This window comes from Panicum virgatum, chromosome 9N (genome assembly GCF_016808335.1).
Source record: "Panicum virgatum strain AP13 chromosome 9N, P.virgatum_v5, whole genome shotgun sequence".
Taxonomy (NCBI): domain Eukaryota; kingdom Viridiplantae; phylum Streptophyta; class Magnoliopsida; order Poales; family Poaceae; genus Panicum; species Panicum virgatum.
The window spans coordinates 15,046,157-15,071,374 of NC_053153.1; the positions used below are offsets into that span (position 1 = coordinate 15,046,157).

General features: G+C 46.4%; 5 protein-coding genes across 7 annotated transcripts; 3 read left to right on the forward strand and 2 right to left on the reverse strand.

Annotated features, from left to right (window-relative positions):
* Positions 1-1,357: 1,357 nt before the first annotated feature.
* LOC120688752 (E3 ubiquitin-protein ligase EL5-like) lies at positions 1,358-1,876 on the reverse strand. Its single transcript, XM_039971126.1, has one exon. It carries the CDS (start codon positions 1,874-1,876, stop codon positions 1,358-1,360), a length of 519 nt encoding a protein of 172 aa, XP_039827060.1.
* Positions 1,877-3,818: 1,942 nt separating this feature from the next.
* On the forward strand, positions 3,819-4,592 carry LOC120687966 (umecyanin-like). Its single transcript, XM_039970081.1, has 2 exons — positions 3,819-4,140; positions 4,223-4,592. The coding sequence occupies exons 1-2, from the start codon at positions 3,954-3,956 to the stop codon at positions 4,429-4,431; spliced, it is 396 nt and encodes a 131-aa protein (XP_039826015.1). The 5' UTR covers positions 3,819-3,953; the 3' UTR covers positions 4,432-4,592.
* Positions 4,584-8,288, reverse strand: LOC120687965 (dnaJ protein homolog). Of its 2 annotated transcripts, none has more exons than XM_039970079.1 (6): positions 7,957-8,288; positions 6,277-6,436; positions 6,037-6,181; positions 5,678-5,954; positions 5,388-5,586; positions 4,584-5,297 (listed from the first exon to the last, which is right to left on the reverse strand). In XM_039970079.1, the coding sequence occupies exons 1-6, from the start codon at positions 8,104-8,106 to the stop codon at positions 4,972-4,974; spliced, it is 1,257 nt and encodes a 418-aa protein (XP_039826013.1). In that variant the 5' UTR covers positions 8,107-8,288; the 3' UTR covers positions 4,584-4,971. The 2 variants fall into 2 exon arrangements, with proteins under 2 accessions (XP_039826013.1, XP_039826014.1); XM_039970080.1 differs by having other exon boundaries at positions 4,626-5,297; positions 6,037-6,178.
* A 2,257-nt stretch (positions 8,289-10,545) lies between these two features.
* Positions 10,546-18,078, forward strand: LOC120687968 (protein IQ-DOMAIN 1-like). Of its 2 annotated transcripts, none has more exons than XM_039970082.1 (7): positions 10,546-10,699; positions 12,290-12,449; positions 13,908-14,150; positions 14,469-14,696; positions 16,003-16,116; positions 16,706-17,195; positions 17,644-18,078. In XM_039970082.1, exons 2-7 carry the CDS (start codon positions 12,339-12,341, stop codon positions 17,757-17,759), a joined length of 1,302 nt encoding a protein of 433 aa, XP_039826016.1. In that variant the 5' UTR covers positions 10,546-10,699; positions 12,290-12,338; the 3' UTR covers positions 17,760-18,078. The 2 variants fall into 2 exon arrangements, with proteins under 2 accessions (XP_039826016.1, XP_039826017.1); XM_039970083.1 differs by lacking the exon at positions 10,546-10,699 and adding an exon at positions 10,730-11,147.
* Positions 18,079-21,715: 3,637 nt separating this feature from the next.
* LOC120687969 (glycosyltransferase BC10-like) lies at positions 21,716-24,629 on the forward strand. The gene is made up of 2 exons (XM_039970084.1): positions 21,716-23,587; positions 24,259-24,629. Exon 1 carries the CDS (start codon positions 22,435-22,437, stop codon positions 23,530-23,532), a length of 1,098 nt encoding a protein of 365 aa, XP_039826018.1. The 5' UTR covers positions 21,716-22,434; the 3' UTR covers positions 23,533-23,587; positions 24,259-24,629.
* The last annotated feature ends 589 nt before the right edge of the window (positions 24,630-25,218 follow it).

The window sequence follows — 25,218 nt, forward strand, 5'->3', positions numbered from 1 at the left end:
TATATAATCAGGATTGGGGTTCGATTCTACGTACATGTCCACGTAAGGGATTCAAACCATATATACTATGCTGACCTGACTCCCCCTCCGTGGTAATGTATTTGATTTTTTTATATTGGTTCATGGACGTGATGCATGGCTTCGAATCCCTCAATCGAGTTCACGCGGATGGCACAAATGTGCCTTGGCTTTGAAAAGCAACCAACCACAAACTCTCCATCTGCTGCCTACCAGTCCGTCTTATTAGGTCCCTTTGATAGTTTGATCCAACTGCTAATGACCGTTGGTGCTGTTCAGGAAAATCTGGATCAAAATAACGGCGCTACGAGACAGACCCAGCTGATCCCTGATCCTCCTGCTTGCTCTGTAGTGCACGCAAATTCTGGCAGATCTGCACGGGACAGTTGCGAACGCAGTTCCTATTGATATACTTCCAAAGAATTGAGAAAATTGATACTTCCTTTCTGAAATAAAAGAAGGTTACAATGGGAGAAAAATGATATAAGAGGTTATAGATGCCTTGTAATATCAGGCATATAACCTTCCTATTGATGAATGCACATAGTAGATATTAACCTTTTAATATCAGGCATATAAATTAAATCATATTGAAGTGTGTAATTTTTTATCTTTACATGACAATGCATTCTTTGTTGCTCTTGCTCAGTTATCAAAATATTACTTTGTTGCTCAATACCATTCATGCAGGTTGAAACAAAACCTCACATTGGTTTTTGGAGCAAACCATTGATGCTAAACAATAAATATTTTTTAAATTGCAACAATTACCCAACAATCTAGATGGGATTAAAATAGTTCATAGGTGAAATTGAGCAGCATTAGTAGGGTAGTCTCCAAAACTCACGTGTTTATTCGAACCGATTTTTTTTACTTTAGTGCTAATAGAGAAAATTTGTTTCATCCGACGCACTGGTACAAATCTATAATTAATAAACATTGCTTAAAATGTTTTTAGAGTGTCTGGTTGCTTAGTGCTTGATACAATAATCCATCCATCTTACATGTGTAGAGGGCATATAATTCATCCAGATTATTTTAATTATTTAAATATTAATAAAACATTTGTTACTTGTGGACACGTATCGAAGGAGTACCAGTATCCAGTAAGTAGGAGTATCAGTGAGGGTTCATAGGTATCCGAGTATCGGAGATGTTACCCATCTGCAATATTTGCCCTTTGGCCACTGCCTTAATCCAATACTGAGTGCAAGAATCGACACCAAAAGAATGAGAAAAAAATACAGCAACCAACAAAGCTTGCTTAAATCTTGACGCAACGAGAGACAATTTTGACCTACACGTGCCCGAGAATCCTCTGCAAAATCCCAGAAGCTAATCAACGATGGTAAGTGGGCCTAAGGTGCAAGCAGATTGACCCATTATGGCGCCGGAGCTCGCACGGTGGCCGCCGCGGCGCGCGCGCCGGCAACGGCGGGCACTCGGGCCTCGGCAGCGGCCTGACGCCACCGCGGCAGAGCGGGCACGTCCCGTGCGTCCGGAACCAGCCGTCGACGCCGCACTCCGCGTGGAAGAAGTGCCCGCACGCCGGCTCCACCCGCACGAGCTCGCCGCCCCCGGCGTACTCGGACAGGCACAAGGCGCAGGACGGCGCCTCCTCCTGTCCGTCCTCCTCCCCCTCCGTCGACTGCACCGGCGCCCTCCTGCGCTTCGAGGCCGCCTCCGCCTGGTCGTACGTCACGAGCGTGTCGGCCCCGAGCGCCAGCTCGACGTCGTGCACCGCGGCGGCGCGCCCCGCGCCGCAGGCCCCCGCGGATGCGGCGACGATGGCCACGATCAGCACCGCCAGGGCGACCACCGCGGCGACCTCTGCCGCGGTCGCGGCGTCGAGGCCCATGCTTTTGCTGCGTCCTGTCCTGGCTGGCTGGCTGCCACTCTGCTACTGCTATGGAGTAAGCTCGTTTCACGAGACGAGTGCGAAGCGGCAGGCGGTGGTGTTCCTCGAAAGTTTCAGCGGGTTTCCTCCTTTCTTCCGGCCTTCCGGGGCTCTCGCGACTGCTTGACGCCACAAATCGGGCAATCAAAAGGGCCAGAACCTTTTTCTTGTTTCTCGACCTCCGATCCGCACGGCACCACCGGCCGGAGGAGAACCTTCCCAATCCCGCCGCTCGGTTTCTAGAAGGCGTCGGACCTGCCGGCATTTTGTGTTGCGCGGTAGTTTGGCTCGATCGCCATCAGCTAGCGCTTCTCGTTCTTTCCATGTTCTTGCCAGTGTCACAGAAATTCAGTGTCTTCCCTTCGCAATCACCCCGGCCACCCGGCAAATGCAGGCAGGATGCGCGTGGTCGGCTGAAATCCAAATCCATGGTGACTGAGATACGAGAGACGGGTCAAGGCTCGAGAAAAAGTCCGGTTTGTCCTGGCCCCTGGGACGTTTTCCAACTCCGAGACCGAGTGGAGTGGCGAGTGTGATGTGAGAACTGATGGGCACGGCTCGCCGCTTGGCGATCTTGCGAGCGGCCTGCGCCGTACTTTCCTGCAAGTTCAGAATCGAACCTCGGTTTCTTTGGCACTTTGACCTGCATCTCCTACGACTGCGACGGCCGCAGCCTCTCGATAATGGGAATATATCTAGTGCAAACTATAACTTCGTGAAAACCCGTGAAAACCACTGCAAAAAAGTCGACTAAATTTACCAAAAAAATCACACAAGTAGATGATATGATGATATACAACCTTATAAAATATCTTGTCCAAACTCAATTTGGTTTGTAAGATATAAAAATAACAAATTTCTAACAAATCATCTGGACCGTGTATCGTTATTATAATACTAATGGGAATATATCTGATGCGTTGGAGTGATTTGTGATTATATGGCCTCAAAGATCCGTGTACCGTTATTATAATACTACTTGCCCTACGATAATGACTGCTTACTGCAGGTTCTCGATTAATCTGATGCGCTGGGAAAGTTGCTAAGATGTGCAACAAAAATGTAGTGCCAGTTTTTTTTTTTGAAATAAGTGCCAGTTTTTTTTTTAAAAAAGGGGTTGTCTATACTATGCCCGAGTATTTTTTAGCTGCTCTACACTCGAATTTTTTTCACCGTTGGATGAAGATCCAGGGAGCCACGGTCATCTTCAACCTCCAGCTTCCGTGAGGCATAATCTTCCTCCTCCTCCAACCATCTCCACGGAGGTCCTCATTTGCCGCCGCCCCGTGTGCCCCCACCCTGCCGCGGCGGGCTAGGGTCTCGCCGGAGCTCTGCGGCGAGACCCTGGCCCGCCTGCGGCAGCCGCCTTCCTACCCCGCCACCGCCCACCGTTGTTGTCATCGACCCCGCCCTTCTTCTCCCCCGCCACCGCCCACCGGATATCCGGCCCCGGCCGGCCGGCGGCGCTCCCGCGCCGCCTCGCTCTCCGCCGCCGGCCGAACCACCACCTCCGCCTGTCCTACCGCCGCCCCCGACCTCCTCTAGATCCGCCGGCCATTGGAGCCTCCTCCGACCCCCAGAAACCCAAACCCTAAAGGCCGCCGCCTCGACCTCCGCCCGCGGCCGGCGGCGACCTCACTGCCGGCCACCGCTGCCCACCTCCCACCCCTCCAACCTCGACGCACGATTTCTCTCCGACGGAGCTCAAGAAGAATAGACAGCGAAATTCGAGTGTGGGGAGGAGTAGAAAAGCTCGAGTGTAATATAGCTTTCCCGTAAAAAAATAGTAAAAGTCACCATGACATAACGACCTGCAGAAAGTTGCAGAAAATCACTGCCACGACTCGCAAGCAGCAGGTCGCGGTTATCGCTCGTCACTCGTCAGCAACTGCTCCTGTGCCTCTCCAATGCAACCCGGCGGTTCGGCTTCTCTTCCCTTCGTGCGCCGCGCGGGCCGTGGCACTGGCAGAGCGGTTCTCTCGTCTTTCGTCGCCCCCTTGCTCCCTCGTGTTCGGCCCCACTCGCGCAGCCATCGGCGATGATGAGGATGGGGACGCTGCTCGGCGCGGCGGCCCAGGCCACGCTCCTGGCCGCCTTCCTCCTCGCGGCGCCGGCGGCCGCCGAGGACCACGTCGTCGGCGGCGCGGCGTGGCGCATCCCGACGAGCCCCGGGCTGTACCGCGCCTGGGCGGACAACAGGACCGTCTACGTCGGCGACAACCTCGGTGAGTACCGAGTTCTTCCCCGGCCACAGCAGAGCCGTGCCTGCTGTCAACAACCGAGTGACCGACCCCGCGCCGCGCCCAGTTTTCAGGTTCGAGACGGGGTTCTACGACGTGGTGCAGGTGGGGAACTGGGAGTTCGACCAGTGCACCGCCGCCGACCCCTACCAGCTCTACCGGACCGGGCCCGCCGTCATCCCGCTCGACCACAAGGGCGTGCGCTTCTACGTGTGCACCATCGGCAACTACTGCTCCCTCGGCGTCAAGATCTACGTCGTCGTCCAGCCACGCTAGCCTGCTCCTTCCCTCAGCGTCTCTTCCTCGTCCGCAACTATTGTCGCTTGTAATTGTAATTAGTGACAGCGCATTACGACAATTTGTATCAATCAGACCAATCCATGATTGTAGATTTGTGCCCTCAGATCAAAACAAAAAAAGATTGTAGCTTTGTCAAACGATTAAGAGCATCTAGTTCGATAGAAATATTCTGGTGCACAAGATACTTGAGTCATTGCATTCAAATGCGCGTCGTCCTACTGTAGCACGCAACAACATTAAGTTGCCTATACGATTAACAACATTCAAATACGATTAACAACACCAAGTCTCACAAAACAGTTAAAAGTAGCCAGCTACGCCTGGGTAGCATTTTTTCAGTTGCAGCAAAAAGGATACATTCCCCGCCCCCAACGGGGTAGAATCAGAATCAGCTTCCTCTGTTTCATAACTCCGACGATAAAACCAGAGAGATCACACTGGGTCCAAAGGTCCACTGCAAACCTTGCAGATTACTACGTGTGCAGCGCTGCGAAGCCCCTTGATGATACACTCAGCTTACTGTTGTGCACACTGCACTCTTTGGGCTCCTCCAGGCATCTCGTCGTCCTCCTCGTACGCCTCCTGGGCGGCATGAGCTTGCTTCCTGCGCATCTCTTCCTCGATGTTGTTCACATCATGCATAGTGGTCTCCTCACACTCATCTATCTCCATGTCTGTCAGCTTGGGTGTAAGCTTTGGTGGAAGTACCGCCTCAAGGGCCTTGCACTGCTCTGGTGCCAGCGAGTCTGGGAACTCTACTGTGAAGTGAATGTAGAGCTTCCCCTTCATGAAAGGCCTCTGGTACATTGGCATCCCCTCGTCATTTATCGCCTTGAATTGGTCTGCGAAAATTTATCAAAACAAAGATTACCAACCATACACCTGCAAAAGTACTGAGGTGCCATTTAAGGTACACAGATACAAGATCTTACCAGGCTTAACAACTTCACCAGGGTTTGACTTGATGAGAAGCTGCCTGTTGTCCAGATGTGTAAGAACAAATTGGAACCCACAGAGAGCCTCAGTCAGAGACAAGGTGTGCTCATAAAAGAGATCATCGCCCTTTCTCTTGAATTTGGAGTGATCCTTCTGCTGAAGGACGAATACAATGTCTCCGGTGACAGTGTCAGGCTGCATGCAAGAAAACACAGTATAATTGTGAAACCAAATCATCAAAAGCATGTTCTACATGTTATCGTGCTGATTATTCAACAAACCATACCGCTTCATCAGCTTCGCCAGGGAAAGTGATCTTCTGGTTGTGCTGCATCCCCTTCTCAACGTGAACTTCCAGAACCTTCTTCTTCTGAACAACCTTCTCACCCTTGCACCCTGGGCAGCGATCCTTCTCATTTATGCTCTCTCCAGTCCCCTTGCACTCATTGCAAGCTGTCTGCATCTGCTGTATCATGGAAGGACCCAGCTGGCGGATGGTGATCTTCATACCTGAACCCTGGCAACCTGGGCACCTCATTGAAGCACCAGACTTGGAGCCCTTGCTGAAATAAACAAGGAAGTGCAATTCAACAAAAAGGATTTGGAAAATGCTTGGTTAATCAGGACAGGTCTGGCGGCACTTACCCTTTGCACTTGGAGCAGATGACACTACGTGAAAGCGAGAGCTTCTTTGAGGTACCATTGTAAAGATCTTCTAGAGAAACTTTAAGTGGATGCACGACATCTTCTCCCCTCCTTTGCCTTCTGCCTCTGCTGCTGCCACCACCTCCTTTGAGAAAAGCATGCAAAAGACATTTATTGCATCAACAAAGGAGCACAGCCACAACAGAGTTGTCACAGAACATGGGTACCATCAAACAATACCTCCAAAAGAGGGTCCAAAGAATGATGAGAAGATGTCAAATGGATCTACATGGGCTCCTCCACCCATTCCTTCTTTGAGGGCATCTTCACCATATTGATCATAAATCTCACGCTTCTCTGGATCACTCAAAACCTCATAAGCTTGTGCAAGCTCCTTGAACTGAAATAAAAATTAATATAAAGGAATCAATACAAAAAATTAACAGAGAAGGTTAAATAGAATAGAGATGATAGCAGATATTTTTACAGCTAAAGATTTCAATTCCAACTCTCAATATGCATTTTTCAATTCCAATAGAACTACTAAGCATTGATATAAATCAGCATCATTATGATATAAGCATGCATGCACATATAATATGGAAACACAATAGAATAGCTGCCAAACACACCAAAAAAATACTAAACACCACAAAAAATGAAAAACCAAACAAGCCTGTCATCTGCCATATTTACATAGTGAGTCTCTATGCATGCTTGCAGCTAATATAGGAGGTATCTCAGATTATTATACCATACCATGTGAAGTTGAAAAGATCTAAAATCAAAACCTATCTAACGAAAAGATATAAACTATAGGAACATCAGAAGGGTAATCAAAACATCCTTTAGTCAACAAATAGACTGAACAAATGCATATTGTCATCTTTCATCCTATGTGACAACTGAGAAACACCAGCAAAGATTCCAATCATGACTGTTTGGGTAGCCATCCTTCATGAAACTATCAGTGATCCTGTGTGACAAAACAGGACTGAAAATGCTACTCTATTGGTCAGTCCTAATCAATTGGTCCTAATAACTGAGTGCATTTATTTTCCAAGAGACATGACACTGTATCTGTGAGGTAAAGATATTAAGCATCTTTTGGATAACCACAAAAATGCTTCATTTGGACATCCAGATCGGGTAAAACATAAACTATTTTCACATGACAGTATACTAACACAACCACTATAGAGTACCAATTTTGGATGATGTGTAACTACAAATATAACCCCTCTAGTTGAAGGCAGATTGGTGAACAAAAAGTTTGTTCCATAGATGCATCATATTACCTACTGCTAAGAAAATATTGATCTTGCCAACTGACCACAATGCAAAGTTCTTACATCAGCAAAAGTGGTTCAAAACCAAGCAACATCCAGTGCAAAAAGAACAAGCCATACATATTTCCATCACATGACACAATTATGGTAACTAACAGCCATCCAGGACAAAAAAACAATCTACATCCGCAAAAGCAGATCACAAGAACTTGCACATCCAATAATAGCATGGAGAGTTCCTTATCTTTGTCCCCCTCTTAGGACCATTTTTTACTAGCAGCCAGTACTACTGTACTAGGTAGAAGGTTCTCTAGAAAACCCAGTTCCTGACCCAAGCTAGATCATAACCACTTCACGTCTGCACGTCACGTGATCGTTGATCGCACACCACGAACCTACCATACTGAACACGAAGTACAAATCACAGCGGAGACAGCTAAAAACATCATCGAATCTACCACGTGATCATGCCATGGAAATAGGATGGGAAACATAAACGGCAATTCCAACACGAAAATACGAACCACTTTGTCACCCAGGATTCCCCGATCTACCGCCAAGGAGGACAACAGATCGGATCAAAACCAGATCGCGAGAGGGGAGGGGGGGATCGCGGGCGGTCCGGACGGACCTTCTCGGGGTCGCCGCCCTTGTCGGGGTGGTTCTTGATGGCGGCCTTGCGGTAGGCCTTCTTGAGGTCGTCCTGGGATGCGGACTTGGGCACCCCGAGGATCTCGTAGTACTTGGTGTTGTCGCTCTTCTTCGGCGCGCGCCCGAACATCTTGCCTTTGCCGCCGCCGGTGCCGCTCGCCGAGGTGGGGGTTACGCTTAGCCGCCGTCGCCGCCGCCGCCGCCGCCGCTGCTGCCTCTCCTGCGGGGAAGTGGGATGGGGAGGAGCAGTAGCGGAGGGGAGCGGAGGACGGGAGGAGGCGGTCAAAGCTGGTGGCCGAGCGGACTGGGAAGAGAGAGGGTTTGCCACGGCCAATGCGCGTGAGCTATGTAGACGACCCGCGAGTACGTCAACGGCGCAGCGGACGCGTATTCGCGGTGCTGCTGGGCTAGAATGAATGGGCCGGGGCACGTATGGGCCGGGCCTCTGCTTTACTGCACGTTTGTGGTGTTTGTTGTGGGTTGAAGCTCTCTCACTTTTCTCTTTTAGTACACGCGCTTGTGCTGTTGTGCAATGATTATGGTTCGCATGTACAAATGTTTTTAGTTATTGGCTATAATACCAGTATCGGTGAGGAGTGTTTGCCGCATGTAACCGAGCCGGAGAAGTATCATAAAAATACATATTTATTTATCTTATGATACTCATATTTTTCGCTCTTCTATCATATCAGCAAATTTAATACTCATAATACTCTCATAATAATCTTATTATGATTGGCCTAACTATAATTACATGGGTTCAAATAGCACAACTGGCAATGCAGATGCGTAAAGGAAATCGAATAAGTTTCGTTCTATCAAATGTTCCATGACCGTGGTTGCAATTATAGTTATGATTCTGTTAGGCTGGAAAAAAAGCCGGTTAATTTCAACTGATTTAATAGTATTCTATAAAAGAGAATAAACTGGAACAAATTGAAATAAGCTGAAAGCAGATAAACAGAAATAAATGTATAGATTCAACTGTGATTACATGATTTCAAATAAGTATTGTATATCTAAACAACTAAGGGCTTGTGTTGTATATAGGGTTGTTAATTGGTAATCCTTATGTACACCTTCAACCCTCATTTGAAGTAGTATAAAATTTTGAACTAAAAAAGTTAGAGATGCATCTAAATGTCACCAATTAATATCCCTAGTTGTGCATCTGATGCTCGAAGTGGAGACACAAAGATACTACCCAAAATCAGGTATATTGTTCTCAATTTTTCACCTGCAAAAGGGATTAAACATGTAAATTTCTCCCATGGCTCTTATGATGGCCAACTACATGGTTTTGTATTTAAAAGTAACTACCAAATGGCATTCTATCTCCGTCTCAGAATAAGCGCAATTCTACTTAGGTCATCCCCAATCTATAGTGTTTATAAATGATGTCTACCCATAGACATTATCTTCTCAATGTATAGTTTTTATGATAAATGAAGAAAATAAATATCATCCAATCTTATCTCTTCTCTCTCTTTACATTATCCTATTACTTTCTCCCTTTCTTGGTTCTTATATAGACATAGTGTTTTGCATGAGAAATTATGTCTATTTTTTTCACATTAACTCACTTGTCATGTCATCAAATTACTTATTTAGTATTTTTATTAGTGCTACGGAAATCATTATAATAAGAGGGGTGGGACTATGCACCGAATGGAAATCGATGTTTTTAACTGACTGGGAATTAGCACTGGATGAAGAATACAATGATTGAGTGGCCACTTTGTAATACCAGTAACAATAGTTGTGTTCGCTTGGCTGTGACTGGTGGCTGGCGCTGATTTGTTATGAGAGAACAATACTGCTAATTAGCTGGTAGCTGGTGGCTGGTGCTGATTTAGTCTGAGAGAACAGTATTGCTGATTGGCTGGCTGACAAGCCAAGCGAACACATCGAATACTAACATGCTGCAAAAAGATCATGGACTTTTGCAATTTGGCTCATATTTATTTATTTATGGAATGGAAGGGGGGAAAATGTACTACCAATGCTCTTTTAAGGATGCAAAAGAGACATGTACGAGCATTTTTTACAGCAAACGGTTCTACAGGAAACTCAGTGCTGCTTTCCCACGCTTGAAGTTGTGCTGGGCCCTGGGCATCTGAATATGACAACCAAGCCCTCGCTTTCTTTCCAGAATTCAGATACCGCCACCCCATCCCAACGGCTACTGCCAGCCTGCCACGCTGCCGCCTCCACCCCCGGCCCCCGCGCTAGAAACACAAAGTGCACATTTCCCAAAGGGCCTTTATAAAAAGGGTGTTTAGTCGGTGAAAAAGTTAGATTTAACTATTGTAGCACATTTCGTTGTTATTTGATAATTAATATTTAATTATGAATTAATTAGCATCATTAGATTCATTTCGTAGGAATCAGTTAGATTATATAATTAGTTATTTTTTTCAATTATATTTAATGCTCCATATATGTGTCCAAAAATTTGATGTGATGGGTACTGCGCAAATTTTTTTGAAAACTAAACGCAACGTCGCAGCCAAATGTGATCTCCTCGAACTGCAACCACCTTTTTTTCCCTTCAAAGCGACGAAAAGCGCCGGTAAAAAACGAGAAAAAAAAAGGAACGAAGTCCAAGCGCACGAACAAAAGAGAAGGGGGAAGAGGACAGACGGAGGAACGCGAGGGGAGGGCATGGTCTCTCTCGTCCCGGCCCTCCCGTCTCGAGCAAAATCTCTCTTCTTCTCGCTCAGGTGAGTCCCAGCCCCCATCTGATGTGCCAAGAATCGCGCATTCATGGCGGCGTGGCAACCGGCGATGTGCGCCCTTGGGTCTCGCGCTCGTCTTTTGGGTCATGTTCGTTTTGGGTCCGGATTTCGTCTGATTTGGGAGCTCTTGAGGGATTGACGCGCGTGTTCTTGGATTCGGGGCGCATTTCACTTGATTTTGGGAGTGACCTGGCGTCCGAGCTACGCTTGATCCTCTCTGCTTTGCCTCGCCGTCTGGGATATGCTTGATTTCCTCGGTTTTGCCTGCCTGGGGAGAAGTTAAAAGTGTGTCTTTGCCGAAGGATGCTGCATTTCTTATGTATCCATTGATGCTACAATTTGGGGGAAGTTTTGGAGCTTTTTGGGTCTATTCGAGTACATGTTCAACGACACTGCTAGGAAGAATTTAGATGGAGTGTCGGAAAGGTCAAAGGTGCGACTTTTACCAAGTTTTTCCCCTTTCTATTCTGTTCAACGTAACGTTTTTTCAATTTTGGAGGAAATTAGTGGTGGCAATATCCATTGGGTTTGGTTTGATATCCTTTACATAATTTAAGATGCACATTCCCAGGGCTGTTTTTCTTATGAGGCAATCATCAGTGCTTTCGTTTACTTCTGCTTGTGTGAAGTGAATTTTCTTCTTGCAATTTTTGCTTCTTTAGGTCCACTGTTTATAGTTCTGTTTCTGGAGCGATCACAGGTGATGGCTCACGGTATATAGTGGTTGTTTCTGACTGACCTTATCATATCAGTTAGATTATTTATTGCATTAATAACTGGATTTCATAAATTGTGCTGACGATGTTTATTTTTGGTCTTCATATGAAGACTATAGACTATTGCATATATTTGTTCTTGTGTGTTGTTTCAACAACTTGCATGTGCTAGTCATTTGTTGCGTTATTAGTGTAGTAGTAGTACCACTACACAACTTCTGAAAATTGGTTGGCCATTACATTTTTTTTTGAGATACTGTAAATTTGTTTCAGAATTATTTCAATTAGTGTGTTTCAGAATTTTTATCAGTTTCACACTGATGTACCTAATATGTTGTTCAATGACTGGAGATTTAGGTCTTTAAATTGCAGTTGCTATCGCTACTTGTCAAGTTTGGTGTCATTGTCTTGACTAGTATTGTATTCGTGATATCTGTGAGAATGGCAACCACCAACCACCACCACATAGAGTGATGGCTCACGGAATATAGTGGTTGTTTCTGACTGACCTTATCATATCAGTTAGATTATTTATTGCATTAATAACTGGATTTCATAAATTGTGCTGACGATGTTTATTTTTGGTCTTCATATGAAGACTATAGATTATTGCATATAACTAATAGACTATTGCATATATTTGTTCTTGTGTGTTGTTTCAACAACTTGCATGTGCTAGTGATTTGTTGCGTTATTAGTGTAGTAGTAGTACCACTACACATTGCTTTAAATTTCAGCAATTTTGATGTTCAGTTTCTCAGTTCAGTGACCGTAACCCATCACCTTTTAGTTTTACCTTAAGTTTAAGTAGATTGTGACACTTTACTCATATAGCGCATTAATCACTGCACATCTGCAGCATTGTGTCTTAGGTCATTGAGTTAGCGAAAGGGAAGGAGGGGGCTACCATGGGTATCTCATCCAAGTGGATTAAATCCTTGGTCGGCATAAGGAAGCAAGAAAAAGGGCACAACACAGAAAAGCAACAAAAGGGACAAAATGCTGAAAGCAGTGAAATTGTAAGTCATGGCGTTCCACCTAGCTTTATTAGTTTGCAACCGAATTAAATGGCCCATGCGTAATATTTGGCTCATTTTAGGAGTACCATATTATGAAGCATAATTCCTTTATTCTATGTATTTTCTTATTTTTGTTGTTTACATGGGCTCAACATGGTGGTGCAATTATACTTGTTCTTTGTCTTTCTCTGTGAGAACATGACAAACCTTGAAGAATCAGATAAACTGAAAGAATAAAAGGTTTGCCAAAACTGGCTCATTGGATGCCACAGAACTTCTGTTGTTGGCATGTCTTTGTCACAAGTTTCTTCCCCAACCAATATGCTTCACTTTCAGTGGACAGTAGTGCCCCAAAAGACAACACGTGTATTCCATTAGGTTTTCTACCAAATATGTAATTACATCATTGCATGGAACATGACGGGAAATATTATTGAAATTTTATGGCTAATGCCAGCAAACCCTGCATATAAAATCTGCACTGATGTAGCGAATGATGGTTAGCGCATAATATGTAGTAATTATCAGTGTCAGTGCTTCTGTACCCTGACCTACTAAAGAGAAGAAAAGACTAGCAAAGTTGTGGTTGAGCACTTGATGTCATCTTTCTGATTTAATTTTTAGTTGGCCTATTAGTGAGGATGGATGGATGATTTTTTTTTTTGAGAGACCTAAGCTAGAGTACAAGTTGTAGTATCTGAACTCACAAGTAGACGCACACGGCACACCACACACTCACTCACACCACACGCAACACCCCCTACAAGCAAGCTAAGACTTACTACAACCTATCCTCCGAAGATGCCTGCTCATGTGCCGAAGCACGGTCGGAAGAGGGCCAGCGGAGAACCTGTGTGGGAATAAATCCCGGTGCGACACCCAGGTTTTCCCCGACGGGGATCGAACCTGGGCGGGCACGCTCCACAACGGGAGGCGCTGCCATCGCGCTACGATGATTGATCAGTGCACAATTAGACTATTGAATGTCCTTTACTCTAGGGAATCTTTCTTTAAGACTTGGTTTTATTTGCTTTCCTAGATATTGAAATCTGAAAGTGATTAAACTTAAGCTGCTACCTCTGAAACACTTAGCTACTCTCGTACAGTTGTAGTTTTTTATAGTTCTGAAGCTTTAGCGGTTTTAAACCTTGTCATGCACTAGTTCATTTTGACTATTTGCTTCTATAATTCTGTCCAATTGAATACCATACATAAGAACTATATATTGTCTGTCATGAACTGGCTCTGGTATCCACTGGCTTTCAAGGAATGGAATATTACCAGACTTGTATGCTATATGTATTTATGATGCTTAAAACTTTCGATTTTATGAGGATCTGTCATACATTCATGCGGTCCAACCTGACTTGTTGGTTATCACCATTGTATTTTACCTTATTATCATCTGGTTCAATTGGTTTAGTTTGTCACCATAAAAATGAATTATAATTGTTGCAGTGGAGCTCTGCTGATCAGTCGCTGCACAAACGGAAACATTCTTTGGATCCTGAAGGTGAAATTGCAGTTGGAGAAATTCCAGTGCAAAGTGAAGCGTTGACTGATGACAGCAATACACAAACGATTTCAGATTCGATTTGTCCTGACAGTACATCACTCAATGCCCATGTCTCTCAGGCTGAACATGAAAGTAAAGAGGATATGGCAGCAACAGTTATCCAGTCTGCTTTTCGAGCATTCTTGGTATGCTATCATTATAGTAAATATTGACTGTCTGTATTCATTTTTCCATGATTTATCCAACTAAGCAACTTGGAAATTTTGAGCCACTGCAATCTATGTGAAAACCAGATGAGACAAGAAAATGGGAAATTTGTAGGCAATTCTATCATTTTGGAATACTAGGAAACTGAAGCTTCTTTTCCTGACTTGTTCAGATAAAATTGTGTTATTGCATAGTGAAGCACTAGTTAAAGAATCAAAAGCTTTATGAAATGTTTTAGTTCATGATTACATATTGCTTGTGGTTTGGAATTCTAACCTTTTGATCATATCTACCAGGCTAGACGTGCTTTACGAGCTTTGAAAGGAATAGTTCTACTTCAAGCCCTTATAAGGGGTCATGCTATTAGAAGTCAGACAGAAGAGACACTTCAGTGTATGCAAGCACTGGTAAAAGCCCAAGCTCGTGTCCGAGCCAGACAAGTTCGTGTTGCCTTAGAAAATCAAGTGGCACGTAAAATGATTCCTGAACAAGATGATCATGAAAACCATGTCCGAGAAGTTGAGGTAGGCCACATAATCCTCTGGAAATCAACATGCTTCCAGATGTCTCACTTATTACAAATTTTGCACTGTCCCTTGGTTGGGAAAAACATATCGTAGGAGCAAGTCAACCAACTTATTTTCTGTTTCAAAAAGGAAGAATGCATATGAGTCGACTTGCTTGTAAGTTGTAACCACTGCTATATGGTATTCAATTTTTGTGTGTTTCGGTGATTCCAGTTGAATATCTTGAATTACTAGCGCTTTTTGGGTCAGTTTATATATAATATGTTCCGTTCTCGTTGGCCTGAACAATAAATATCAGCAATTGTTTTTGTTCGTCCATGATTTTTTTACCAACTTTTTTTTTTGAGAAAGGGATCAGATTTCATTAAAATAGAACCCCTTTTACAACTCGACCTCAACATAAAATAAAATTACATTAAAGCACGCCACTAGGTCCCTATCCTTCATCTTCCTTGCATCCGGCGAAGTCCACTGCTTCAGAAAACTCCATCGCCATGGAAAACTCCATCGCCATGGAACTTCACCAGATCCGGCCACATGAATTGCAATTTCCACCAACAGAAGACTCCACAATCGTGGAGACCGCAAAAGAGGCGCATAATGCTCAACCACTGTAGGGAGTAAAGGGCGCCGAAAGCACATCAGCCATATCTTCTGAAGGTTGAGCCGACCATAAGATCCGACACTGCCATTAGCCATCACCAAGGGCGACCGGAAGGATAAATCTGCCACCGCCAGTGGTAACACCAGCGGCCAGAAAGATGATTCCACCGAAGGGGAAAATAGATCCAATCCCTCCTCAAAGAGGACTAGGCCAACATACCTCGATCCCTCAACGAGGAACACGCCACCATCGGAGAAAACGACGTATACCATGGAGGAAATCCAGTACAAAATAGAAAGCCAGATCGAAAACATCGAAACGACAATATAAACCCTAGCCTAATTATTCTGGAGAAAAGGAAAAAAAACCTAAAAAAACAGATCTGAAGATCTGCTGAAGCTTGCGGACCCCCGCTCCTCGTTACCACCAGCTAGATGGCCGGAGGCGAGGAGAAGCGGGGGCCAGAGGCGGCGGCGGTGGGGGGGCTCTGGCGGCGCCAGGCGGAGGTCCGCCCGAGTCGCCCTTCCTGGGGCGACGCGAGCGGTTTCGTGTGCGACGTACCTTTGCGTTTTGCATGATTTTTTTACCAACTAGTAAAACTGAGAAAGTCAATAAGTGTGATGATTCCTGTCTACTGTACTCTGTATTTTGATATATCTTCCTTTCTTCTTATGGCTTTTATGGTGACAACAAATGCAGGGAGGCTGGTGTGGTAGTATTGGTTCTATGGAGGAAATGCAAGCTAAGGCATTGAAAAGGCAAGAAGCTGCTGCCAAACGTGAGAGGGCAATGGCATATGCTTTGACTCATCAGGTAATTTTTGGGGGTACATCTACTGTGTTGAAAAATGCTAGGTTGTGAAGAGAATAGAACTTCTTGAGCGAATTAGCTCGATGGTCTAACATTTGAGGATTTGTTGATATTTTCTTTGATTATAGCCCATTAATCAGAGAAGTAGATATGATGACCATCATGAAAGATGTTTTGGAATGGATGCCCTTCCATTAGGCAGGACGTGTTACATGTTTGCTGAGCCTGCAAATTAGTTGATAGATTGGCAGAAGACACCAGTTAGAAGGATAATATGGGTTATGAAAAGCACGACATCCGTGATAGATATGAACAATAAGTTAATAACTGCATCTGTACCTTTTGTTTTGTTGAAATACATTCTGTCTTGCTACCTGTCGCATATAAACCAACACAACCAACTTGAAGCTTGATACATTTAATGTGACATTACTAGTTTCTCAAAATTATTGATTTGAGTGGCATAGCAAATTATTGGTAGCTTATAATTTATTTACAATATAAACAACCATTATTGCCCCTAAAACTTTGCTTGTCTTTCTATATCTCTTAAGTTATGAGGTCACTAAGAAGTGCTTTTCATCCTGATCAGCGGCAAGCTGGTTCCAAGCAACAAAAATCTACGAGTCTGCAAGGTCCCGAACTTGATGACAACCACTGGGGGTCAAACTGGTTGGACAGGTGGATGGCTGTACGTCCATGGGAGAACAGATTACTTGACAGTAATGCCAAAGAGAGTATGTCAACACATGAAGATAAGCAGGATTTGGAAACAAAGTCTCAGATCACACCAAAGGGTAAAGTGCTTGCATCAAACACTCCTGGTCTGAGCAAGAAGAAAGGTGCAAACCACAAGAAGTCATATTCAGATGTTAGCTGTACTTCATTTGTGCGACCAGCAAATGTATTGCCGTCCACCTCTTTGGGATCATTCAAACAAAAGGCAAAGGTTACAGATGAAGTTTTCGAGGAAGTCACCTCCCAGCCGACAGATGTAGCTTCTAAGGCTAAGCACAATCTGAAAGATAAGCTTGTGCAAGCGAATACACCAGCCAAGAAGCGGTTATCCCTGCCAAATAACGGTAAACACGTGTCACTCCCAAGCTATCCAGTGTTTTCCGTATTGATACACAGTACTCAAGCATCTCCAGAACAAGTCATCGAGCAAATTTCGGAAGTTTGTAGCTGAAAGCAACTAACCATATAGAACCGCATACCAATTAGTGTAGCTTGCACGAGTTTTATGACTTCATATTTTCCCCACTAATTTTGAGTTTTGAAGCATGCATTTTTCCGATTTTCCAGTATCGAGCTCAACTGGTGTGCTTGCCAAAAACGTATTTTTCCCAAGGAAATTTTTAAAGCTCTTTTAAACAGTGAAATAAGAAATTTCCTAAATTAGTCTTCATGCTTAGTTTTTTTCTATGAATCGTTCTAGAGATACACTAGCTAAACAACTCTCCTTATGTTGTCTTGCATCCCATCACTCCGTAAGTTTGAATTTTGTTTATTATGTATATGTCCAAACAGTTGGCAGGGAAGCAGGAAAGGGACCAACTCGTAGGAATTCGATGAACAAGTTTGATCCAAAAGCACGGGCAGACACTGCTAAGCAAGGTGGGAAGCAAGTTGAGTTACAGGCCTGATAACACATTCCTGTTCTTCCAATCTATAAGCGGCGGTTCTTTGTGTTTTTCTCCAGCTGTGCATGGTACATCTGTTGTACATAACATTCTCAAACGACATCCTGCATTTAGATTTGGGCTTTGTTCCTTATTCCTTTGTGCAACGTCGCTGGTGTGTTGTGCCGTCATTTCTTATGTTTTCACCTTCCCTGTAAGTTCTAACAGCCGAAAGGAGGACCTGTGTTGTGTTGTGCCCCCAAAACAATGATCCTTTGCTGTGTGCACCCTTCTTTTCTCTGTGATTAAAAAATGATTGCGAAATGTATGCTCGCTTTTTATATTTGTTGTCAAATCTTTGCTGCAAGATTTGATCAATGGCTCTTTGATGATGTACCATCAGATGCACGCGCGCATACTTCATTTAAAATTGGCATATTTTAGGACCCACGAGGGCCATACTTTCAGCTTTACCTATGTTTATATTAGCATGCATGCTAGGCATTATAGGAGCCATGGTTTACTTTTTAAACGATATTCTTTTTTTTTGTTTCAAATCCTGCTTTGCAACATGTAAAGCACACCCGTATTCTCTGGTTTGATTGCGGCCTTAAATAAAAGTAGTTGCTTAAACAGAATGATGTTGATTGAGCAGAGGAGCTATCTATGATTGAGCTCTTCATCAAGTGTGTGTGTGGGGGGGGGGGGGGGGAGTCTCTTGGGAACTGTGATCCTGCTTTTGCAGTTGCAGAGCACCGGCCTCTGCTGGTATACCTTTGATCGTACAATAATTCAGGTCAAAGTTGCATGGCTTGCAGATTTGTTTATCGATGATTGGTCGGAAAAGTGAGGTCATGTGGTGCGTGAATTCCCCCTCTGTTGGGATCATGTGGCGTGCCATGTGTGCCTCTGCAGGCGCCGATGAGTAGCAATAACAAACAGTTTGGGATCTCTGCTGCCAAAACCATGGACAGTAGGATGACTTGTGCCCATACTAGATTTCGGCTCTGTTTACATCTATACCCGTAAACGCAAAAAAATATCACATCGAATGTTTTGACACATGTATGGAGTACTAAATGAAGTCTATTTACAAAACTTTTTGTATGGATGGGCTGTAAATCGCGAGACGAATCTAATGTAACCATCCGCTAATTATGAATTAATCATGAATTAATTAGCATCATTAGATTCGTCTCGCGATTTACAACCCATCTGTGCAAAAAAAATTTATAAATAGACTTCATTTAGTACTTCAAATTAGCAAGATTTCTTTGCAAAATTTTTACATGTAAACAACTAAACAAGCCCTTGAATAATTGGATGTTTGGAGGAGTTTCATGGAAACAGCTCAGCTCGGTTTCCATGAAAATTTCCCAATATTTTGAATTTGGCTTCAGGGAGTCGTATGGAGGGATCTTCGTCGCAACGCTTCTGGATCTAAGCTGAAACATGAAACTTGAAAGGTTTGAATTACATGTGTAGTACAACTTTGAGAAAGTTCCTTACACATGGCATGGCCAGATACATGGGCGGGGAAGGAATGGCGAGGAGTTGCTTGCCGGGGCGGCCGAGTACAAGAACGGCAAGAAAAGAATCCAATGCGTTCCACACCTCCGCTGGTGCCTCCCGACCAATGAGATCGTTGAAATATGGCGCGCACGCCTCCTGATCCGGGGGTGACTGGCACTGACACAGACCCGGATCAGATCAGATCAGATCTCGCAGCATTCCCGTAGTAGAGTAATGGAGCTAGCTGCATGTTCCTGACGCTTTTCAAAGCCTCGCCTCACACACCTGTCGCCCCGGCCAGATGTGGATTTCAAGTGTGAATGTGCTCAACAATCGACATGTTACCACAACCACCACAGGGTTTGGGCTCGATCCAAGGTGTGGTCACTTGGGAGAAGCAGAACTGAGATCCCTGAAAAGCAGTGGGAAATCAAGCAATACTTCAACTAAATTAGGGGGTATTTAGTTGGTGAAAAAGTTTGGATTTAGGTACTGTAGTACATTTCAGTAATTAATATCCAATCATGAATTAATTAGATTTAAAAAATTCGTCTCACTTTAATCAGTTAAATTGTGTAATTAATTATTTTTTAACTGCATTTAATGTTTGTGTACGAAAATTCGATGTGATAGATATTGTGCAATTTTTTTATGAACTAAACGCTGCGTTTGACTTTGAGGTTTGGGCGTCTCGATCGCGCTGCAAAGTCGCCACATCTGGTCACCTGTGGAGCTGAAGGCCCGTACGTAGACTTTGAGATCATGCCACGGAACGGGAAGACGAAGTACTACCGTACAAAGGCTAAGCGAAGGTGAAGTGCTCCGTGTTTTGGATCGAGCCAGAGTAGGAGTGACTATATAATCTCAGTGCTTGCACTTGACCAGGTCTGAAGGGGGAGTTGAATCTAGAGAGATGAGGAGTGTTACTAGAGCTATCTAACCAGATAACGTAGAAGCCTTTTCGCTCATTGCTCACAATTTGACTCTCTAGCACTATATTTATGTTATTATGACCACTAAATGGACACTGAAATTCCCTTGCAATTTCATGGGGGGGTATAATCTCATCCTACGTGATCAGAGGACCAAAGAAGCACTCGTAGGATAATGTCATATAGAAGAATCCCTGTACCATCGAGTTTGGCATGGACTGCCAAATGGCAAGACTTTTTTTCGAGGAGCCGAATGTCAAGATTCTGCAACAGAGACTATCACCGAGCATAATCAACAATGCAACAATGTATGCATGTTCTACGTAGGAGTACTTTTCACCAACTTTTTAGTTAAAAAAAAGAACCTTTTCACTCACTCTTTAAATAAAACGAATTCCGTACGGGCTGGTGCCAAACGCCCGAACAAGGCTACAATTATGGCTCAACTGCTCAGCTGCTCGCCTGCTCCGAGCGGAGATTACGCACGTTACTCGTAGAAGAAATCCAAAGCGTGCGGACAAGGAGCCCAAGACACGCGAAGAGCATGGCAGCTGCTACTACTCCCAGCTCTACCTGATGGGCGGCAGGTGGTTGTGGCCTGTGGCTGCAACGACGGCATGGTGGCCCCGGGATCTCTCTCGTCCCGGTCAGCGTCGCCGCGTTGTCCATGCGACGCGGCAGCCCACCTACGGAGTACCCGGTCGCCGTCCAATTAATAAAAAAAAAACCGGACGACAAGGAGCGCGCAAGCCTTCCCACGGCCATGGCCGGATCCCGCGTCAGCCTCCGCCCACTCGTCACGTGGGCCACCGACACGTGGGCCCACTCGTCAGCCTCCGCCCGCCTGGCCTCCTCCCCACCGTCATGGCCGGATCCCGCGCCGCCGTGACGTGACTGCACCAGGGTTAACCATTTCGTTTTCCGGTCAAATCCCGGTGTTTACCGGAAACGAAATTTCGTTCCGAAATTTCGGTAAATTTCGGCGAATTTCGGTGAATTTCGGTCGAAATTTATTGAATTTTGAATTTGAAAACGAAATTTTCCGAGAAATACCGAAATTTCGAATTCCGGTAACTAGCGGAAACGGAAAATTTTCCGAAATTTCGCCGAAATTGTTAACCCTGGACTGCACTGGACTGACTGGGCCGGATCGTAGATCCTCTCCCCCGCCCGATTAGCTGGCCCCCGCCGCTGTCAAGGAGGCCGACGACGCTTCTAGACGCGGAGCCAGCCAGCGGGGCCAGGTGGAGACGCGCTGCGTCGAGATTCGCGCCGCCGGGCGGGATCCAACCGCGGGGATCCTCCGAGAACAGGCCGCGCCGGGCCGGCCGAAAGTAACAGTGGGGCGAACCACTAGGTAACCACCCTGTTTTTTTTTTAGCGGAGCTAACCACCCTGTTAATGGCGTACATCGCCATCCATCGGGTTAATTAATCACGGCGCGCCCCCTAATCGCAAGGGGGCCCACCGCCCCGTGAGAGCGACGAGCAGAGGCCCACGAAATATAAGCGCGCGTCCCCTCCCCGCCCTCCGCCTCCCACTTTCTCTCCCCACTCCGTTCCGTTCCATTCCGCCCCACCCTCACCCCACCCTCGTCTCTCCGGCCGCCTCCGCCCCGGGCGCGAGAGGTACCCGCGAGATCCCCCCCCAAGCACAGCTTCCCACCACCGCCAGCCGGACTACAGGGGACCCGTCGCCCGCCGCCCTCCGCGCGGGCCTGGATCCGCCATTCCCGGTTCCGCGCCGGGTTTTCCTGGTCCGGCTGCGCTGTTCCCGGCTGGGCCAGCGGTGTCCTGCCCCCGTTATTGGCTCGCCTCGCTGGCTCGCCGTTACCGGATCTCGGGAGCCAGGTCCGGCCGCGCGCATGGGGCTCGATCGGCTGGTGGGAGCCTAGGGGGCGCGGCACCATCCGTTCGCCATTCGCGGAGGAGGGAGCCATTTCCTCCGGTTCATCCCCTTCCGCGCCAAATCTCCCGATTGTTCCTTTGTCGTGTTCCAATCGCGCGGCTAGCTGCTAGCCCCCAAATCGCGAGATCCCACTCGCCGGGCCTTTTCCCTGCGCCCAATTTGAGGCGGACTGTCCACATCAATCACTCTCAAATCCGCGCTCCCTTTTTCCCTCCAAGAAAAATCTGATCCCCACTCTACACCACCACCACCAAACCACGAGATCCGCCGCTGCATTGGCCGCGGCCTGCTCGCATTCCGCGAATCTTGATCCGAGGGGCCGAAGGCGCGGCAGCCGCTGGCCGGAGATGACGTCGCCGGCGACGACGCCATACACCTCGCCGTTCGTGCTCTCTTTGCTCCTGCTCATATCCATCCCCGTCGTCTTCCTCCTCGCGCCGCGCCTGCTCCCGCCCAAGACGCTCCCGGCCATCCCGGACGTCGACGAGTCTGACGACCTCGCCCTCTTCCGCCGCGCCATCCTCTCCTCCTCTTCGGTAACCCCAGCGCCACCCACCTCCGCCGCCTCCTACTTCTTCCGACGCCGCCCGGCACCCAAGATTGCCTTCCTCTTCCTCACCAACTCCGACCTCGTCTTCTCACCGCTCTGGGAGAAGTTCTTCCGCGGCCACAAGAACCTCTTCAATCTCTACGTCCACGCTGACCCCTACTCCGTCCTTGAGCTGCCGCCCACGCCTTCCTTCCGCGGCCGCTTTGTCCCTGCCAAGGCCACGCAGCGAGCCTCCCCCACCCTCATCTCCGCGGCACGCCGCCTCCTCGCCACAGCACTCCTAGATGACCCCAATAACCAGTTCTTCTCGCTCCTCTCGCAGTCCTGCATCCCGATCCACCCTTTCCCTACCCTCTACAATGCCCTCCTCTCTGAAACTGCTGGCCCTCATAGCCGCCACCGCAGCTTCATAGAGATAATGGACAACATGGACAATGACACCACTCTGCTGCACGACAGGTACTACGCGCGAGGCGATGACGTGATGCTTCCGGAGGTTCCATATGACCAGTTCCGTGCTGGATCGCAGTTTTTTGTGCTCACAAGAAGGCATGCCATCATGGTGGTGAGGGATATGCGGCTTTGGAAGAAGTTCAAGCAACCCTGTCTAATCAAGCGCAGGGATTCATGCTATCCGGAGGAGCACTACTTCCCCACATTGCTGGATATGCAGGATCCTGAGGGTTGCACCAAGTATACCTTGACGAGGGTAAATTGGACAGATTCAGTGGCAGGCCACCCACACATGTACATGCCTGGAGAGGTATCGGCGAACCTGATTAGGGAGCTGAGGAAGTCGAACAACACACGTTCATACATGTTTGCCCGCAAGTTTTCTCCCGAGTGCCTTGAGCCGCTTATGGAGATTGCTGATTCAGTCATCCTACGGGATTAGGCCTGAAGCAACCACCATTTCACAGTGTCAGAGTTTGTACACTGAAATGAATGAGGTACGGAAACGTGCACTTGCTGCGGCCTTGGCAAAAGAATCAATTCTTCTTCTATTTAGGTGTTGTGTTGAGAGAAATATCTCCACATGGAGTGTACATAGTACGGAATCCAAGAGTATTAGGTTGTCCAGTAATCTGTATGCCTAACAATTTCATAATAAAGCGGCATACTACATTAGATCGATGTTGTGTCATCACTTGGTATGGTTAGTAGCATTAGGATGTTGTGTCAGGCATTGCAAGCATCCTGTTTCTGTTAGATCAACTGGGAAATGCTGGCAGGACTATTGGGCTATATGGTTCGTCAAGTACTGCTGAACAGTGATCAGGTCATCTTGAAATGCAAAAATAAAGTTCATTTGGTAATTCTTTCTGTTTGTAGTGGAAGAACCCCCACAACATTGCATTATGATACTCGATGCTATGTTAAATTTGTAATACCTGCTGTCTGTTTCTTAATTCTGCCAAACCTGCAATGCCTTGTACTGCGATCTCATTGAAGATAATACATATCTGTTTCTTTTACTGTATTGGAAACTGTACATCTCAATGTAAACTCAGTGTCATGTTCTTGATGATCTTTTAAAAGTTTAGTTATTAGTTATATTTTTCTGCTACACTGTAATGCTTGATGCTTCTTGGTTCTTCAAAACTCGTCCTTCATGTTTCAGGCATTGAAGAAATGCTTGAGGGCAATGCTGTTTTCATCTCCACTGTGATTAGATGGACAGACAGCTGTCCATCTCTGCCCTCTAAAACTTTTCGAGGAACAACATAGCCCCTTCTTGCAATTGCTTTCTTCATTGTTCTTTACCTGGGAAGAGATGCTCCTGCTCGGAGAGGAGTATGTATGACCATGGATAGTCCCTTCGTGAGACTGAGTAGTGAGTATGGTACTTTGAATGCAAACAGTTTCTTGTCAAGTGACAGAGCAGTAGTTAGTGTGATCATCCTATGTATTACATGGAGGCACTCTTGCGAATATATGCAGTGATGGTTTGTAGATTGTTCAATATATTACTAATTACATACTTTATTATAAGTTTGCAAGTCTTTTTTTTATGGTTAGCCCATGCCACCCTGCTGCTGCCTTGCTCTTTTAACTTGTAAGTCACTGTGGTACTTAATAGTGATAAGAAAAACTGTCGGGTACCACGATTAGGGACATCTTAATCGTGGTACTGAGATCGCTTTAAAAACGCAAGCACCTGTTAAAACAACTGGGCCCACAAAGGCCCACGGCCCACTTCCCATTCGGAAGAAAGGAAAGGACTCAAAGAAGCCCAGCGTGCGGCCCATTCACATCCCCCTCGAACCCGCGGAACGATCACCGCCTCGCTCGAGGGTCCCTCTCGGGCCCGCTGGACAATCTCCGCCTCGCTTGAGGGTAGCGGATCTACCCTCGAGCGGGTAAGCCATCTCCGCCTCGCTCGAGGCCACCCCTCGGCACAAGGGACAAACAGCCCTGCTGCTCAACCACTCGCCGTACGAAGGCATTAAAGGCCAGCCACTCCGCCACGGCGCCCAGGACAGTCGGCGTCAGGCCGCCACTCCCACAGTAGATGTGACCGGGGTCCCATCCGCCGACTTCGGCCACCGCTCCGCCATCCCGGAGGCTATAGCAGCACTGT

Excerpts from the sequence above, each read along its gene's own strand:
- LOC120688752 (XM_039971126.1), bottom strand. The coding sequence starts at position 1,876 with ATGGGCCTCGACGCCGCGACCGCGGCAGAGGTCGCCGCGGTGGTCGCC.
- LOC120687966 (XM_039970081.1), top strand. The coding sequence starts at position 3,954 with ATGATGAGGATGGGGACGCTGCTCGGCGCGGCGGCCCAGGCCACGCTC. Across the intron at positions 4,141-4,222 it reads CTACGTCGGCGACAACCTCG|TTTTCAGGTTCGAGACGGGG; the intron begins GTGAGTACCGAG and ends CGCCGCGCCCAG.
- LOC120687965 (XM_039970079.1), bottom strand. The coding sequence starts at position 8,106 with ATGTTCGGGCGCGCGCCGAAGAAGAGCGACAACACCAAGTACTACGAG. Across the intron at positions 6,437-7,956 it reads AGGGCGGCGACCCCGAGAAG|TTCAAGGAGCTTGCACAAGC; the intron begins GTCCGTCCGGAC and ends TTTTTATTTCAG. Across the intron at positions 5,955-6,036 it reads ATCTGCTCCAAGTGCAAAGG|CAAGGGCTCCAAGTCTGGTG; the intron begins GTAAGTGCCGCC and ends TGTTTATTTCAG.
- LOC120687968 (XM_039970082.1), top strand. The coding sequence starts at position 12,339 with ATGGGTATCTCATCCAAGTGGATTAAATCCTTGGTCGGCATAAGGAAG. Across the intron at positions 12,450-13,907 it reads ATGCTGAAAGCAGTGAAATT|TGGAGCTCTGCTGATCAGTC; the intron begins GTAAGTCATGGC and ends TAATTGTTGCAG. Across the intron at positions 14,151-14,468 it reads CTGCTTTTCGAGCATTCTTG|GCTAGACGTGCTTTACGAGC; the intron begins GTATGCTATCAT and ends CATATCTACCAG.
- LOC120687969 (XM_039970084.1), top strand. The coding sequence starts at position 22,435 with ATGACGTCGCCGGCGACGACGCCATACACCTCGCCGTTCGTGCTCTCT.